The sequence below is a fragment of the Nilaparvata lugens genome, chromosome X, assembly GCF_014356525.2.
Source record: "Nilaparvata lugens isolate BPH chromosome X, ASM1435652v1, whole genome shotgun sequence".
In the NCBI taxonomy this organism is placed as follows: Eukaryota; Metazoa; Arthropoda; class Insecta; order Hemiptera; family Delphacidae; genus Nilaparvata; species Nilaparvata lugens.
Window position 1 is genome coordinate 75,564,003 of NC_052518.1, and position 17,685 is coordinate 75,581,687.

The following is a 17,685-nucleotide window of genomic DNA, read 5'->3' on the forward strand; positions in this document are numbered from 1 at the left end:
TGATATTTTCAGAAAATTTTTGTTTTATTCAATCAACAATACCATGAAGAATTTATCTTCCAAATCTCATGGATTTATCTCTTACCGTATTTGAAATGTTCTGTTCCAAAAATTTAATCTTTAGGCGCTAATATCTCAAAAAGTAATGATCGAAAAAAATGTTTTTCTGAGAAAACTTTTCCATTTTGATAGCTTGATGATATACAAATCGAAAAACTTTGAAAAATATCACCAGTAGAACGTTTAATTTCAGTCTTTGCACAGTCTTAACCGAGGGCAAACCGCTCATGAATCGCTGTCATGTGTACGAGGCTGGCAAATCGAGCCATTTGCCGACCGCGCGACAACCGAGCTTAAATCGCTGTCATGTGAACAAGCCCTCATTATATGTAGTGCTATTTCTATTTCTTCATAAATAATATTTGATTTTAGATTCCTAGTTTGAATATTCAGCTCAGGTTCTAGTTTGATTTGTGTTGAATGTTGATTGACAGGGACAACATCTGGATCGAGCTTGCCAAGAATCGGACGTAGTTGTGCAGATTGGCAATGGCTACTGCAACGTTACATCACTATCTCGTCAACAGTTGACTTGCCGACCACCCGCCTACCAGCCCATGGTACTAGACAGTGAACAGCAATACAGCGCATCAAATAACCTTCCAGAAGTTGTGGTTAGTAACTTATTCTAACTCTATTTTGTTTACTAGTATGTCGATCATGATCATGTAATATACAATATGGTATATCCCAACACATTTCACAATATTCAGTAAACTGTAATATCGAGTGGCCTGGCTGGCTCAGGTCTGGTGTCAGAGTTTTCAGGTTGTAACTGATCAATTTCAGGGCCTCTGACATGACCTAACAACTGCTTTTTAGGCAGCCGGGACCGTCGAATTAACGTGTCCGTCCGAAACACAGGAGTGGCCCGAGATAAATATCTTGCCTGGGCAGGGATTTGAACCCGGGCCTCTGAATCCATTTGACTACGGCCACTCCTATAATATTATATTTACTTATTAATTATATTATATTTACCTATATTTATTATTATTTATTTATTTTAATATTATAATAATTTAATATTATTATTAATAAACTGTAATGTTCTTTGTCAATTAACACGATTAGTATATTCAACTCTATAATTTATGCCTTTCTTGTGAATAATAATAATTTATTTATTTTATTCTATATCATGTTCATTGATTTCGAAGTTGTGCGAATTTTGTTGGTCTTATTTATTTATTAATTCAATGATACACACAACACAATTCATTAACATGATTGGGGAAGGACCAACAGGCACTGCCCAAAGCTGTTTCTTTCCTGAATTTTTATTCATACAATAAGTCCAAAATGTAGTTTATGTTTCATTCACTTTTGAATTTGAAACCAATTTTTAGTACAAACACTTGAAAACGAGGAATTTGGAATTTAGATTGCTTAAAACAAAATTGAGTAACTTTTATAGAGTTCATTGAATTTTTCTCTCAATTAGTTGTGATTCTTTGAAATAGTTGATTGCAGTTTTATTGTTAGGAAATTACTTATAACAATATTTTTTCCATTATTTACAATTATTTACTATCTATAATATTATTCACAATAATTATTGTAAAATCTCTGGAAAGGCTTAACAGGTTTAAGCCCAATACTATCCATATTCTCCTTTAGTATCATGATTTGATTTTGTTAGATTTAATTTTTTATTTTATAATTTTTATATTATATTTATTATTTACTAGCAGTTGACTTGTGCTTTGCACCAGTGAAAATTTGGTGTTGTAAAATGCAATCTTCTTATGTTCAGGAAACATCAGAAAATAGAATAATTATTTTTTATTATTTTGTTCAAAATCACGTGGATAATCTGTACAAGGGTTGAAAATTTCCAGCAAGAAAAATGGTTTAGATCGTTTCTTCGACCCACAACCTTTGATTCATGAACTTCGCGCCCTATCAACTAATCTATGGAGTCACTTGGAAGAAGCCCAGTTTGGTTGGGCTTCTTACGTAAACTTTCAATCACAAATTTAATAAATTGAAATTAATTGATTAATAGCAATTTGACAATATTTCTGATTGGGGATCCTATTTGAATAAAATCAAAATGTTGGTCTGCCATCTTGGAACCGCCGTTCCGAATCCAACTTCATTTTTTTAAATGGGAAGGCTATCATATGATGCATGATGCGTCATTCGTGAATTTCCCATCCACTACATGTATAAGACGATTCTTTCCTTTATTATACAAAGTGCGCTAGAGAAACTTATTTATTTGAAAAAATCCCGTACGTTGAATTGGTCGTTTAGATGGGCAGGAGGGGCCGCATCTGGAGGGGGAAGCTCTCAAGTTTATTCTCCCTCAAGTAAATTAGCCATCATTCTCTGGCATAGAGAGCAGCGGGCCTTCGCAGTTGAGTGCTTCTTTTCTAATGGTCGATCACCTTCCGCGCTCGATTTGAAATTCCTCCCCACAGACTCGTTCCTGGCCATAATTCGATTCTGTCGTGGGTTAACTCATTTCAGGAGTGTGGAAGTGTCGCTAAACCCAGAAATGGACTTCAACGAACCATCAGAACTCCAGAAAGTATCGAAAGAGTGAGGCAGTCAGTTGTGCGTTCTCCCAGGCGTTCGGCTCGCAAACACGCAGCTGCTATGGCAATTTCTGACTCCACTGTTCGACGAATTTTCCATGAAGACCTTCAACTTCATCCCTATAAATTGGCTGTTGTTTAAGAATTAACTGAACGCGATTTTGTTGTCCGTCAAAATGCATGTGATATGCTGATTTACAACATGCCTGAAGACGCAGTCATTTTTTTTTTTAGTGAGAAGGCTCATTTCCACATGCGATTCGTCAATACCATTTTTTTTGGGGTTATTTGAAATCTCTGGTTTATGTCTATCGACCACGGACCATTGCACACCTCAAGAACAACATTCGCGACGCCATTGCCAACATACCGATTGATTTACTGCAACGAAATTTCAAAAATCGACTTTATCAGTAATGGAGTCGCCATTGTTCTGATGTCATTTTCAAGACTGCATGGAAAAAATTGAGATATTGTATTCTCATTTAAAAAAGTATTAAAACAATATCTGAAGTTCTTTTGTTTTTATTGACCTTACAAATAAGTAAGTTTCTCTGGCGCACTTTATGTTATAAATTATTTAAAATGTGCACTACACTTTCTGCTTTCTACTATAGAAGTTACTCAAAACTTGATCCCGCACAGCTTTGACTCTGTTGGCTTCAATTAATTTTTCTACATTTCATTATAATTTTTGATTAAAATAAATTATTTATTTATTCCAATTTACACAACTTAATGAAAGTCGCTAAGCACGTCTATGAACCTCTTTTCTGGGTAATCTCCGTTTTTTTCCTCTCAGTATGTATTCATTCTCTCTGAGAATGCCTTCTTTTTTATTCTTGATTGTTTCTAAGCTCAGTCCATCTGGTCCCGCTGCTTCTGCAAGATTCCACTGGCCTGACCTCCCAGTTTTCAACGCATTTCCTATAAGTTTCCCTGTCAGCAATACATTCCTCAGCAATTCTCGCTAGGTTAAGATCATTTTTAACATGTTCTATTCAATCTCCTCCATTTTTAAGGGAACAGACATATTCGACTTTTCTTCGTGTTAGTCTCATCACGGGAAGTCTGTTAATATGACCAAAAAGCTATAAAAAAACTTCTACTCATGCCAGAGACTATATTAGAGTGTTATTCGACTATACAATTTTTCTGATGTCTATAACCATGCATGTGTGTCTAGGGCCAAGAATCTTCCGGATTATTTACTTTCCTCCTTCAAAAGAATATCCATATCCGTTAAACAAGCGAGCGTCAATGTTTCACTTGCGTATGTTATGGAGGGTTTAATAACAGTTGAATAATGTCTAATTTTAGTGTTGATGAATAGACATTTCTTATCATAGATATTACTAACTAGTCAAAGTCCTTTCCTTGCTTTCTTAATTCTGTCATTATAGGTTTTTTTCTCAGAGATATTTTCAACTAGATATTCAAAATTGATTCCTATCCAATCAAGCTTTATTTGTCTGGCAACCAATTTGAAGTACTATTATTAAATAAAACGACTAAGAAATTTTCAAAAAACACAGATTTTATTGAAAGTAAGAAAGGTCGGTTTCGGTTGTTACACCAATGTCAATCTCTGATAAACTAAAACTAAATACAAGAGCAGCAGAATTTATACTAGGAGTACTGCTATTGGTCAAGGGCATGCACGCCTGACATTGGCCCAGCTAGAAAGTCTCCTCCCACTTAATGGTATAACAGAAACGTCACAAAATGGCGGTTTAAGCAACATACTCGCCATGATAACAAAATTTACTTTCAGTACAGAATAAAAACCAAGAAAACAAGTATCAAAAATGTTTACATTTTTGTTATAAAATGTGAACAAAACTATCGACTAATGTATGCTAACAATCCTATAATAAAACTAAATTCGTAGTTTTGTATTGGTTGAAATGAATCTGGTCATTCAAATTATACTGGGAATTGTCCTTAATTACTCTTGTTATTTCTAAAGCCTCTGGAATATTCAAAGAACTGCCTTTGTTATTAACATGCAGAAACTCAACATTCTCCTCAACTGTAAACTTGTGATTATTTGTTATCAAATGTTCTGCAAATTTAGATTCCCCATTTTGTTTATTACAATCTCTGATATGTTCTTTAATTCTTCTTTTGAAACTTCTACCTATCTGACCCACGTAACAAGCAAACAAGCATTGCAATCACCACATTTAAGTTTGTACACCCCACTTTTATCCCAAATATCAATTTTGTCTTTACTACAGCTAGACTATTCAAAATCGGTTTGGTCCTGAAAGCAACATGAGATCCATTCTTTTTCATACTATAATTATTCTTTTTTTCTTCTTTTTTGTGTAGTTGAGAAGTTGATTTTGTGGTAATTATTCATATTATTTCTATAATTATTCATATTCATATTATTTTATTCAATATAATTATTCTGATTGGCTTCTTTTTTGTTTGAAAGCAAAGCATGCTAGACTAAAAAAGTTTTTGAGAATAGATACGGGCCTGTATCTTGTTAGGATGATCTTCATTGTAACATATTTGTTAACAATTTGCAATTTTCCGAACAGGTTGTTGTTGGAGGAACTCTCAGGTACAGAATAGGAAGACTGAGCTACGCTTCACCAACTGAAATGAGCGGTCCTCTCTCGAAGCCAGCACTCATTGCAGTTATAGCTGGCGCTGTTCTCCTATTCGTCATTTTCGCTGCATTCCTCATAGCTTACAGACGAAAGTCAACTGAGAGTAATCGTGTTTTGAAAAATATGCAAGAACAAATGGATATTCTGGAGCTGAGGGTGGCTGCTGAATGCAAAGAAGGTACGATTCATTCATATTCATTCAATCATTTCAATAATTTATAACATATTATTTGTGATGACCAAAGTTTACTATCTTTGATGGATAACTGACAGGATTTCTGGAAATTCTAAAAAAAATCTCAAGTGAATGAGCTTAACATTACTAAAGAAATTCCGTGAATTTTTGGCTGAACGAGATTCACAGGGCTAGCTAGTCTTTTATAATAATTGTTTATTACTCACAATCAAAAACAGAGAAAAGCTTTGTATAAATAAATCATTATAATGAGAATGAAATGCAGTGGTAGATACGTTTATTACTTCAATACATGATAACTTTCTTTGCTGATCCAAGTTTCCCAAAAAGGTTAAAAGAGACTATCCTTCTTGCTTATTTTCTGCTACTTGTATTACTCATTTTGTTATTTTAATGTTACAGCTTTCGCGGAACTTCAGACCGAAATGACAGATTTGACAGGCGATCTGACATCAGGTGGAATACCATTCCTAGACTACCGCACCTATGCCATGAAAATCCTGTTCCCAAATATGGAGGATCATGCCGTGCTGCAATGGGAACGTCCCGAACTGTTGCGCAAAGAGAAAGGCCTTCGTCTGTTTGGCCAACTCATACTCAACAAAACATTCCTTTTGCTTTTCATTCGTACTCTAGAAAGCAATAGATATTTCTCAATGAGGGATCGCGTCAACGTGGCCTCACTCATAATGGTCACACTACAGAGCAAGATGGACTATTGTACTGATATTTTAAAAACGTTGTTAGCTGAATTGATAGAAAAGTGTATGGAGGGCAAAAGTCACCCGAAACTTTTGTTGCGGAGGTGAGTTCAATTCTATTTAAATATTTGCTATTTGTATTTTTAGATTGCTATTTGATACTTCTCCAAGGGTTATGTTACACCAAGCCGGACACGAACGGACATAACAAACAACCGTTCCGACCAAGTGGAAAGGTTTTAGAATTGGAGTTGGTAATTCCATGTCACACCAGACGCATCCGGATGATGCGCAGTGTATTTTTTTTGTCCAACTGTGTTGTGTCCGGCCTGGTGTGACATCACTTTGAGAATATTGTACTGCAGGTACAGTAGAGTAGCGATTGTTCAGTCCACACACAATGTTCAGATATACATAGATTACTCTGTGTACTATATGTTTTTGGCACTCTTAATAACGCTGTATTTTATCATTTCCGCCAGTGCTGACTCACTTTTGACAACATTAGATTCATTTATTGGATATGTATTTGGAAAAAATTTTAACATTTAATTCTTATAAAAAAAAACAATATAGATAATATTAAAGTTCTTATTAAAAACACATTTTATTGAGTATTCTTCTACAAAATATTCAATTGATGAATGATAAAGCGTGAATTGCAGTATTTAGAAGATGTAAAATAAGCAACCGATGGTATGCGCAGTAAACAGACCCACAGTGAATAGTAAACAGCTTTGAAAAACTGTTCATAATCGGTATTGTGTCTCCATTTAGAAAATTCCGCGTATGACGCGAGTTTCGTGTTGGATTTTTGAACAAAAAATGTGCGTCTTATACCTGAGCAAATAAATACAGTATCACGATATGATGATAAATGGAATGGATCAATGGATGATCAATAATTGTAATCCTCATACGTTTTTTGTAGTTTAATACCGACATGTAGTCAAATATGTAGTGAAAGATGAAATCATCATATTTTATTATTGTTATCATTCATTGTTGACTTGTGCTTAAAATATGCCTTGTTTCACAGGACTGAGAGCGTAGCTGAAAAAATGCTTTCAGCGTGGTTTACATTCCTTTTGTACAAGTTTTTGAGAGAGTGTGCTGGTGAGCCTCTCTATATGCTATTCCGTGCCATGAAACAACAAGTAGATAAAGGACCCGTGGATTCTATTACATCTGAAGCTCGGTACTCCCTTAGCGAAGAGAAGTTAATTCGACAATCAATCGATTTTAAACCCATGGTAAGTGCATTCCAAGTATAATGAAGATTGAGATTTCATCTTAATATAACTGAATATACGTTTAGATCATTTCAGTTTGAGAGAACACAATTATTAGTTATCAGCCAAGTTGTATTTATTAGCCAAAAATAAAATGAAATAGAAGCTTTGGTTAATTTTTGAAATAATGATCTCAATACTATTTTAGTAGACGATTCATGGTGCTCAAATAAAAATGTACTGCAGGAGCATGTTTGGAATTAGGAGTCCTTCAAGCTGCTGTATTTTTCAACTAACTAGTATCTACCCGTGCTTCGTGACAGAATTCCTTCTTTGTGTTGGAAATTTCACACAATAAGATGTATTTACATGTTAGTATGATAAATGTATTTTACTGCGTGTTTTAGTTAATCCTTCTGTTTTCAGATTTTTTATCTTTATTCTTTTAATTATTACATTTAAAAAAATATTATTCTACTTTCAAATTTTTCTCTCTTGTTCCTTCAATAAATTTTCATCAGTTTCTTGCCTGTTTTGTTGTTGAAAACTGCAAATACATTTATTATGTAACCTAAACCGCAGCTCTTTTATTCAGCTGAGTTTAAACTGCTATCAATGTGACTTTTTGGTATATATAGAGAATAATCTAAAAAAATCCAAGACAAAAATATTATATCAAGCTGTAAAAATAAAAATGTTTGCAAAGCAATCTCCAGTAACTACTAGTTACATAACAGGCTTGTGAAAAGTAGTATATATATTGCTACATGTGATGTCCAACACATCACCTTCGGGGTTTCTTAATGTTGATATTGATCTCTAATCTTGTCCAATCCTTTTTTACAGACTGTTTTAGTTTCAATTTCTCAACAGACAGTTTTTGTAACTGGTCTTGATCCAAACACTGACAATGTTCCAGTCAAGGTTTTGGACTGTGATACAATCTCACAAGTCAAAGAGAAAGCATTGGATACAATATACAGAGCAACTCCTTACAGTCAAAGACCTCGTAAAGATGATCTTGATGTTGGTAAGTTAGAAGCAGTTTTTTACAAAACCGATTTTGAAATTGGTATGTTCATCCAAAGATTATTCCCTGTAATTGTATAGGTTCTTGGAATTATTTTTGTAAAAGAAGGAGTTGAATTTGATAATGACATTTGTTTGTTGACAGGTACCTGATGGAGGTTGCCTAAATTTGGTCTCTAAACAGTCATCCATCTACAACCTATCTATACTCTCCGAAAAGACTGATAAGTCGCACAAGTATGAGACTCTCAACTTGTCCAAATTTAGTTCAGCCAGTCCTCCTTTGAGCAGAGCCACTTCGCCTCTCAACCACGACCATGATGGTGGAATCAAGTGTTGGCATTTAGTCAAGCATCATGACAACGACGCCCAGAAAGAAGGTGATAGAGGCAACAAAATGGTCTCAGAAATCTACCTGACAAGGCTCTTGGCCACCAAGGTAATGCCATTCATCTATTGTGCTTTCGTTATACATTTCAGTTATAAAATTACATTTTTAATTTACTGTATGTGGATTCATTTCGTATAGATAATTTATATGCATTGAACTAGTAAAACTGAAGGTCCAATTCTTAAACGACGAAGCCGCTGTTTTTTATAGCGTGACTAGTATCATCTCTTTAAGAATTGGATCTATACATTGGACATATATAACTTAAACTGGATGTAATTTAAGCTTCGCTTCAAATATCAATGTGTGATGAATGTTTGAAGGCTCTAGATTTTCCAGTAAGGATATTGTTAATTCACAGAATACATACCAATGAATCTTATTCACTTTTCTTTTTAGGGTTACTGGTCATTGAAACACAGTAACAAAGAAGCTTTTTTCGTTTTCTGTGTTGTTGATGACCATATTTGAAATACTCAGGCGTGTCTAGTCACGGCCAATGACAGTAGAGCTCAATCTTCATTGGTCCATAGCTAATTACCATTCGTCAGACTTTTCCCACACTATATAATCTGCTGTTCTATGTTTATGCTTCCAGTTTCTAGGGATTCAAAATGGTGTGACAACTAGGCCAGTATTGCAAATTGTTTTTATAAATTAGTGGTTTTGGCAATAACTCTTTTCACTGATAGCAACGTATTTGGACAAAACAGACTTTTCGTTTTTTTTTTAATTATTATAAAATGAAGCAGAATCAGTGGGCATTAATTTACTTTTTTACAGGGTACCTTGCAAAAATTCGTTGATGATTTGTTTGAGACAATCTTCAGCACAGCACACAGAGGCAGTGCTCTGCCTATCGCCATCAAATACATGTTCGACTTTTTAGATGATCAAGCGTTACAACACAGCATAACAGATCCTGAAGTCGTTCACACATGGAAGAGCAATAGGTTAGTCCAAATCTCTTGTACAATCATAAATAATTTTTTAAATATCAAGATCATCTTTTATGAAAACGTATATTCAGGGCTACTTAATTTCTTATTTGTAAAATAACACCATAGTACCCTTTTCAAAACTTAAAAACGGTACTAAAAAACTTCTCAAAAAGGGTACTCAGCTTATGGTGTTGTTTTAAAACAAGAAAATCTTGTTTATTTGCCTTTAAGATGAATAAGAGAACGAAAAATTGAATGAAATAGTTATTTGTGCAACTAGTGCGCAAAGTGACAGTTTGCTGCACCGAAAGAAACGTTTACGCCCGAGCCGTAGGCGAGGGCGGAATGGTTTCTTGAGTGCAGCAGAGGAACTTTGCGCACGTATTTCACATTAAATTTTTCCTACAATTACCATTGAATATGAAAAGTGAGTAATTATGGGTAAAATTCCCTGAATTCCATCAAATGTTTTTCTGTGTAATTTTATTGTTAATAAAAACCTTAATTTATTTTAAATTGAATAATGTAGTAGTAAATGAATGAAGGCGGCTGTGTGCTGAATGTGGTGGCTGTCAACTGCTGTCATCCACTGTTGTCCACTGCCTTCATATTATTATAACGTGCACCACAACACTATACCACAGTTACCAACTTAATTTTGATTTTCCTGCACTGGTGCTCCATATAACCTACTAACTATTTTGCGTTGCCATGTTGCAAATCTGGAGTGCAGAAAACATTTTTCCCGCACTAGAGCGGAAAAGTGATTCTTTGCGTTCTGTAATCAGTGCAGGAATGGCCACTTTTCAAGGTAACTGTAGGAAAAGAAAATGTAGTACTCTCCTTAAACGGAAGATTACTTTTATTTGAAAGCCACTATCTCAAAACAAAATACTTGAAAAAGTTTTAAGTTTAATTATTTGGTTATTCATACAATAATAATGTTTTACATTTTATATTTTGTTTTCTTCCTATTGTTAATTTTCATCAAAAAACCCTAATATGATTTTGTATTTTTCAGTTTAATGAAATAAAGTTCAATTTCGTTTCAACCAGTGCTGTTTTTGTGACGGTATGCGCCGGTACTACGTACCGGTACGTCCCGGGACAAAAAAACTTTTTATTTTTTATTTTAAAACCCTTTTAATTTTCTCTTTACACCCAAAAACTTTTGCGACTAAATATAAAAAGTTTTCCCGGGGGCTGATCCGTTACAAAAACAGACGGCTTCAACTATCAGGTAAAATTGTAATATCCATATGAGTTATGATTAATTACTTGAATGTTAATGGTTTATCATGAATATTTCCACCTTCACTTATTCTGATTAATCTTATTTGTTCAAATAATGAGATTATGATTGATTTTCAGCTTGCCGTTGAGATTCTGGGTGAATTTGATAAAGAATCCAAACTTTGTGTTCGATATACATAAATCGAATATTGTTGACTCTTGCCTATCAGTGGTAGCTCAAACATTCATGGATTCATGCTCTACCTCTGATCATAGACTTGGTAAGGAAAATTATGTTCGCTTTTTATTCATTTCCAAGTTGAAGTCTGTACGGCCATTATTCGTTCTTATTTTTATTTATTTTCAAGTTTTTCTTTTTAATTGTTACATTTTTATTCATTTCAAGGTGAAGTTTGTACGGCCATTACTCGATCATGTTAGTTAAAAAAATCTTTTCGCTTGCTTTATCATTTGTCGTACATCATCTGAAGTAACTACTCATCACTCTCTTAAATATAACGTATTCAATTTATTTTAAGTTCCATTCGAACTGTTGAAAATAATAGCTTGATTTTAGTTACTGAACATGTAAGATGCCAACCTCGTATATTTAATAAAATAAAATTGCCTCGAACTATACAAAACATTTTTAAATTTCAGGCAAGGACTCTCCTAGTTCCAAGTTGCTCTATGCAAAAGACATTCCAATTTACAAAGAATGGGTTGAGAGGTATTATTCAGACATCAAAGGCATGTCAGCCATATCCGATCAAGATATGGGTGCGATGCTAGCCGAGGAATCAAGGGTGAGTAATGGAAACAAACATGACAATTGCAATCACTTTCAAGTTAACAATAAAATTCATAATGATGAATAAAAATATGGATTCATGACCTGGTTGGTTAGGCTTGATTTTTCAATGAAGCAAGAGGTGTCTGGTGGTCAAAACGGCATTGAAAATGCGCCACTGCCGAAAATGCTAATGAGGGTACGCCAATCGTCACACCTATAAAGCTGTATTCGCACACAACAGTGCCAATGCAGAGTGAACAGCGAATATATAATTCCCATCAGTTCTAATTGGACTATTGACATTCAGCTGGCCGAATTCCCATTAGATCGTATGATCCTTATGAACTAAGATCCGATGTAAACTGTAGCCGTGATCCATGGGGGGTGCGCCATGCCCCCCCCCCCTTGTGGGATATGTTTCGAAAGGAATGGATGATTTGACTGTTTTTACATTGCATTGGTCTAATGACAAATCAATTCTATACGACGGTATTACATACAATTGAAGGTCACGACTGCTACCGCGCTCTGGAATGTACTGACTGAATTGTAGTCAAGTGCCTGTACCTGAGCAGTTAGAACACCAGATAGTAGCTTGCTTCTCGAATTAAGTCACATTTACGTCGAAATAAAATACTACTTCTAGATATGTTGATTTAATAGGTCTACTAATTTATATGTCATTTAAAAGCGTTAACCTTTTCCCTGTGAATTCTGTATTACTTTATATGTATATATTAATTTGACTGGTGCCATTCAAAGCAAAAACCTAACCTTTTAAAACAAGTATTGTGTTCAGAGATCTATATAATATTGGAATACACATCTGACTTGGGTTTGAGACTTCCATGATCTGCTTCGAGTTATGTCTTCACTCTCATATTATTACTTTTGAGCTGAGTGTAAAATAGTATACCTGCATTCCATCCAATATAATTAGCATGTTTTTAGTCAATAGATTATCTTTCATTTTTGCATCATAAACAATTTGTGTACTCAGCTCTTTTTTGGTTAAATGAATGTAATCATTAATGAATATTTTGGAATTTTATAGGCCTTCACAATGTTGAAGTGATGATTTTTGTGGGTGCATTATATCAGCATTTACAGTAAGTGAGTAGTGATCCGTTATGATATCATCTTGTGCAAAGCTATTCAATTATATTTCATATCGTGAGTTCAATATCATTGAACTGCTACTTGATTATCAATGCTATTTTTTATAATACATTTTTTTCAGCTGCATTCAAGCGAATTCAATACGAATTGTGCGTTGCATGAGCTGTACACATACGCTATGAAGTACAATGAACAATTGAGTGTAACCCTGGAGGAGGACGAATTCTCTCAGAAGCAGCGATTAGCGTACAAGCTGGAGCAGGTGCATAACATAATGGTGGCCGAGTCCAATCCATAATAGACATAGATACTCAACGTTCTTTGCTCAATGGTTGTTTTGTGAAGTGATGGGAAAACATGACAAGGAGAATATTTGCCTGAAGTGCCTCGGTAGTGTGTGCTGCCGCTAGAGGAATAATTACGGTCGAGAGAGCTTCGGACACTGCTGCAAGTAACAAATCAAACTAAAGAAAGAACAAACTCATAAAAACTAAACAAAAAAATACCTCCAGTTGCATTTTTGATTGATGTAATGTATATCCGGTGTGTTTGGGTGGCTGTAGAAGTCTCTGATGATTGTACTTAATTATTTTCTCACGTTCGATGTTGTTTGGTGCTTGTGCTGTACATCACAATCAAAATATCTTGGTGTTTGCAATATAAATTCAGAGTTCTTTGTGTTGCATCGATATTTTCGTCGATGTAGAGTGACTTATTTACCTGTAGATTATCTGTGTCATGTCATGTCATGTTCCGAGTACAATAATTGTCATTCAAAAGCTCCTTTGTGTAATGTTAATTGATGTTCGATTAGTTTACTCAACATTTTTACGAGTTAGATATTCTATCCTATCCGTTTAAGTATTAATATAGTGATGAAACAAATAGATAAACTCGTCAAATTTAGCTGTAAGATTTTCTGCACTGCCCAAACAAGCCCCATAATTTTGTATGCAGACCTACTCGGAAGAATTTAAATCCTTGTTGTCTGATATAGTAAAACACCATATCCACTTGAATCTCTTCAACCATCGCAACAACCGAATTTAATAATATTATTGTCTCAGTGTTTGTGTTTGTTTCATTGTCAATGTTTTCTAGTGCCCGTCTACCCGACATAAATCAGATGAGTTCCATTAAGTCTTCACATTTATCATGAAATTAAACCTCCTCTTAAGAAATTAATATTCAATTCTCGTCTATAAACATGGTTTATTTTTATAAATTTTGTCAATATTTCGTATAATTTGTTTAGTGGGCGATATTTTTATAACGTTCAAATTTATTTTGTTTAAAGTGTATCTTTAATGTATCCTGATGAGTGTAATAAAAAATGTTCTCGATTTTTCTGCATGAGACAAATTATTATTAAAGTATTATTTGGTAGCTGACGAATTTCTTGCAGTCTACGATATTTTCACTGATGTTTTGTTACCTTAAAATATGGATGTTTTATATTTAACTAGATTTGTTAATTCTCCACAAATATTATGGAACTTGGTAATTTAAAATGTTAGTTATTCAAGACCATTCATATTTTTCAGAGATCCATATAAATGTAAACTTGAGTTCCTCATATTTTCATCTAATAGAAAATAGTGGTTATTGATATTTTTTACTGTCTAGCATATTATATCTTATTATTGTAAATATGTACTTAAACTATGTACGTCAGCAGTGTAGTATTTTTACCACAAACGAGCTTCTGAATGATGGGATCTGCCTGCATCATCATGTAGTCTTGTTCAATGTCTTGTTGTGGTTGAATCCACCTTATTCAGTCCTTTGGAATTGAATGTTATTAACACATTTGTCTAAACCTAACCTAAATATTAAGCTAAATATTCAGCTCCAAACAAATATAGGTAATACATTTTCTACTTTTATGTGATGTCTTCAATGTTGTAATCTAATGAATGTTAGCCGAATAATTTTTTTCTTATTTGTGCGTTTTTGTGCTTGTCTTTCATTTTGTGTCGGATGTTGATATAAATGTATTAAAATAATCCAATTACATGGAAGGGCAACGAACTGTGGAAGCTGATTATCCACAATATAAATTTTAGAAGAACGCCAGATCCTGGTTGTTTCTAAGAATCTACGGGTATTTTCTTAGGATAATTGTAAATCAGGTTATTGTTGTTCGACGTGTTGCATCTTTATGTTTAGCTCCCAATTCCTCAATAATAATAAAACTCTATACTTTCAAATTAGCTTTAGATGTTCTAGCTTAGATCCCTTATTTTTCTATAAAAATAAATTGTAAACACTATTAAAACTAATTGTGTAGCATTTGTGGCATCCTGTTCAGCGTAGTTGAATTGAATATTTGTTGAGCATGCATTTAAAATAATGTCTGCCAGTTCTCAATTTTGTTATAATATTTTAATCATTTCTCAGCTTTTATGTTGGTGGGTGATTTTAGTTGCTGTTATCAAAGCAATAAATAAATTAGATGTGATATAACGGTCCATTGTTATTATTTGATGTATCGTTCAAAATCTGGACATCTATTAGATATAATATATGTTTTATATTTCCATGTCATTTTGAGTTGAGAAATTGATATAGATTTTGATAATTCCAATTCTCAGGTTTAGCAGTTAATGATGTTACTCATTTCCACCTTATTTCATATTTATTCAACAAATTGAAAAATGTGCAACTCTTGTGTGCATTTCAAGTATACTTTTATATTCTAAGTGAAGACTTCAAAACTTACAGTCTGAAATAATTTTTAAAACGAATTCTAAAATTTTTTAGCTGATTATAATTTTGTATAGTAGCAATTTCACAATAGACAAACCAATATTGTACATACATATCCGCAAGAAAGATTATAAATTCAATTGAATTTTCAAATTAGGAATTGGAGATCTGTACAAAATAACATAAGAGCTGAAACTTGATTACAAATAAATAATAGGCTACAATAAACAATATATTATATGTATAGACACGTGTAAAATATAAATATTATTTGTCCTATCTAGTGTTTACTACTTATTGTTGTTATACGTGTCTCCTGCACATGCCATCTGTGTTTATTACGTATTAACTGTGATTTATATACATTGTTCAATAAGGACTGACTGTGTTTTTATATAATATAATATATATATAATGGTGATGATACATACAATATATAATTTGGTATTAATTTCTCCTCCCAGAATCTGCAAGGCATTTCGTGTTTTGCTAATCAGTTAACAATAGATGATAAATGTTAGTAATCTCGAAATATTCCATCTCCTTCAATGTTTACATCACAGATTCGATTATACTAAAGTCTTATTACGTAGATCCACTGCTTTCATGCCAGTGTTCATCCATAATATAATAATTAATTCCATCACAAATGTGTATGGTAGAGTAATTTATAAATATATTTATTTTTTTGAAATTTAATTTATTGCATTATCTTCTATATTATTTTACTCTTATCATTATTGTAATTACGATTACAATTTAATTGATATAGATTGAATTCTGAATGCTCCTTAATTTTAATTTGTCACACTGAGTATCCAATTTTTATTCATTTCAACTTCCTAAATATATTCATTTTTTGTTTTTTTTTTAGTTCTTTCTTTTCCCAAAAAATAAGGGTTAGGTTTGAAATGGAAAAAAGTTTAAAAAGTGTGAGACATTCTTGGCCTGGAAACTTATTCGATTAAGTTTTGGTTGAAAGTAATTCATCACTTGCATTTCATTTGCGTTTCAATACTCTTCAAGTTTACCATTAATGCTTATTGATAGAACTTATAACCGATATCTACAACTGAGATGGAAATTCGAACTAAATACTTTTAGAAGTTCTATCTATCATATTAACAGAGACAAATTTATGAAAACAAAAGTAAACAACCTTTTATTCGACCTTACAATTCTATGTATGAAAATTATATCCGGCTCAAGGCAACATAATTTATCAAATTATTCGCAGAACTGAACAGATTTCGACCTATTATTATTAACACAGTTATTAATCCTAGTGTACCGCATCATATACATGTCAATGCCCTTGAAGAGTATTGTAATAGACCAGATAGTCCAAGAATTCAATACAAAATCATATATATGATTGTATGATATAGTAGCAAAAATACTATTTCATGTACGTATTCCTAATACAGCTGTATATGTATGTATGTGTCAGCAATCATCATTATTAATAAATTCCTTACATGTTCACGTTGTGTAACTTGTTATCAATATTGATGTGTGTGAATATTGATGTATATGTGAATATGTGTGTCACCATTTTTCGAGGACCAAGCAGTCGATCGATTGAGTCTTTGTATGCCTTCTGTTCTCATCTATTTTTGACGCATCAAGTGAAAATAGCTGCTGGATTAATTGTTTAATGAAACAGAAAATTCAGTTGTAGTGTGTTAACTTGTGAGTCTTGTAATTTCTAAAAACTAACAAAATCCGAAACTATATCAATAATCATCACAATAATTGCTGTTACAATAGTAATGTATTGTTACTAAGTATCAGAAGTATTCCCAAATTAATTATTATCCTCTTGACTCATTGAACATAAAATTGATATTGTGTCGCACATGTATATATGTATGCATGTAAATATACATGCATACATGTGTATATATTATATAAATAGTAATAAAGTTTATTTCGCTTCGGATGTTGAATAAGTCAGTCACGTCATATGACCTCATATGAGTGTATGTGTGGATTTGTGTGTCAGTTGTTGGTCCCCCCCACTACCACACACAGATTGATAAATATATATATAATTTCATTGTATGGATATGCTCAGTGTTTTGTCACTAAATGAAAGCAATTTTTCATGCAAA

At 33.2% G+C, this 17,685-nt stretch overlaps 1 protein-coding gene across 1 annotated transcript in view; it reads left to right on the forward strand.

The window, feature by feature from the left end:
* LOC111046953 (plexin-A1) overlaps nt 1–17,685 on the forward strand; it is a 168,203-nt gene extending 150,518 nt beyond the window's left edge. The window contains exons 15-24 of the mRNA XM_039441633.1: nt 495–674; nt 5,156–5,405; nt 5,826–6,228; nt 7,164–7,377; nt 8,203–8,460; nt 8,531–8,824; nt 9,560–9,729; nt 11,089–11,231; nt 11,611–11,756; nt 12,984–17,685. Coding sequence (XP_039297567.1) covers nt 495–674; nt 5,156–5,405; nt 5,826–6,228; nt 7,164–7,377; nt 8,203–8,460; nt 8,531–8,824; nt 9,560–9,729; nt 11,089–11,231; nt 11,611–11,756; nt 12,984–13,160 — 2,235 coding nt within the window. The 3' untranslated portion in view covers nt 13,161–17,685. The remainder of the gene's footprint in view (nt 1–494; nt 675–5,155; nt 5,406–5,825; nt 6,229–7,163; nt 7,378–8,202; nt 8,461–8,530; nt 8,825–9,559; nt 9,730–11,088; nt 11,232–11,610; nt 11,757–12,983) is intronic.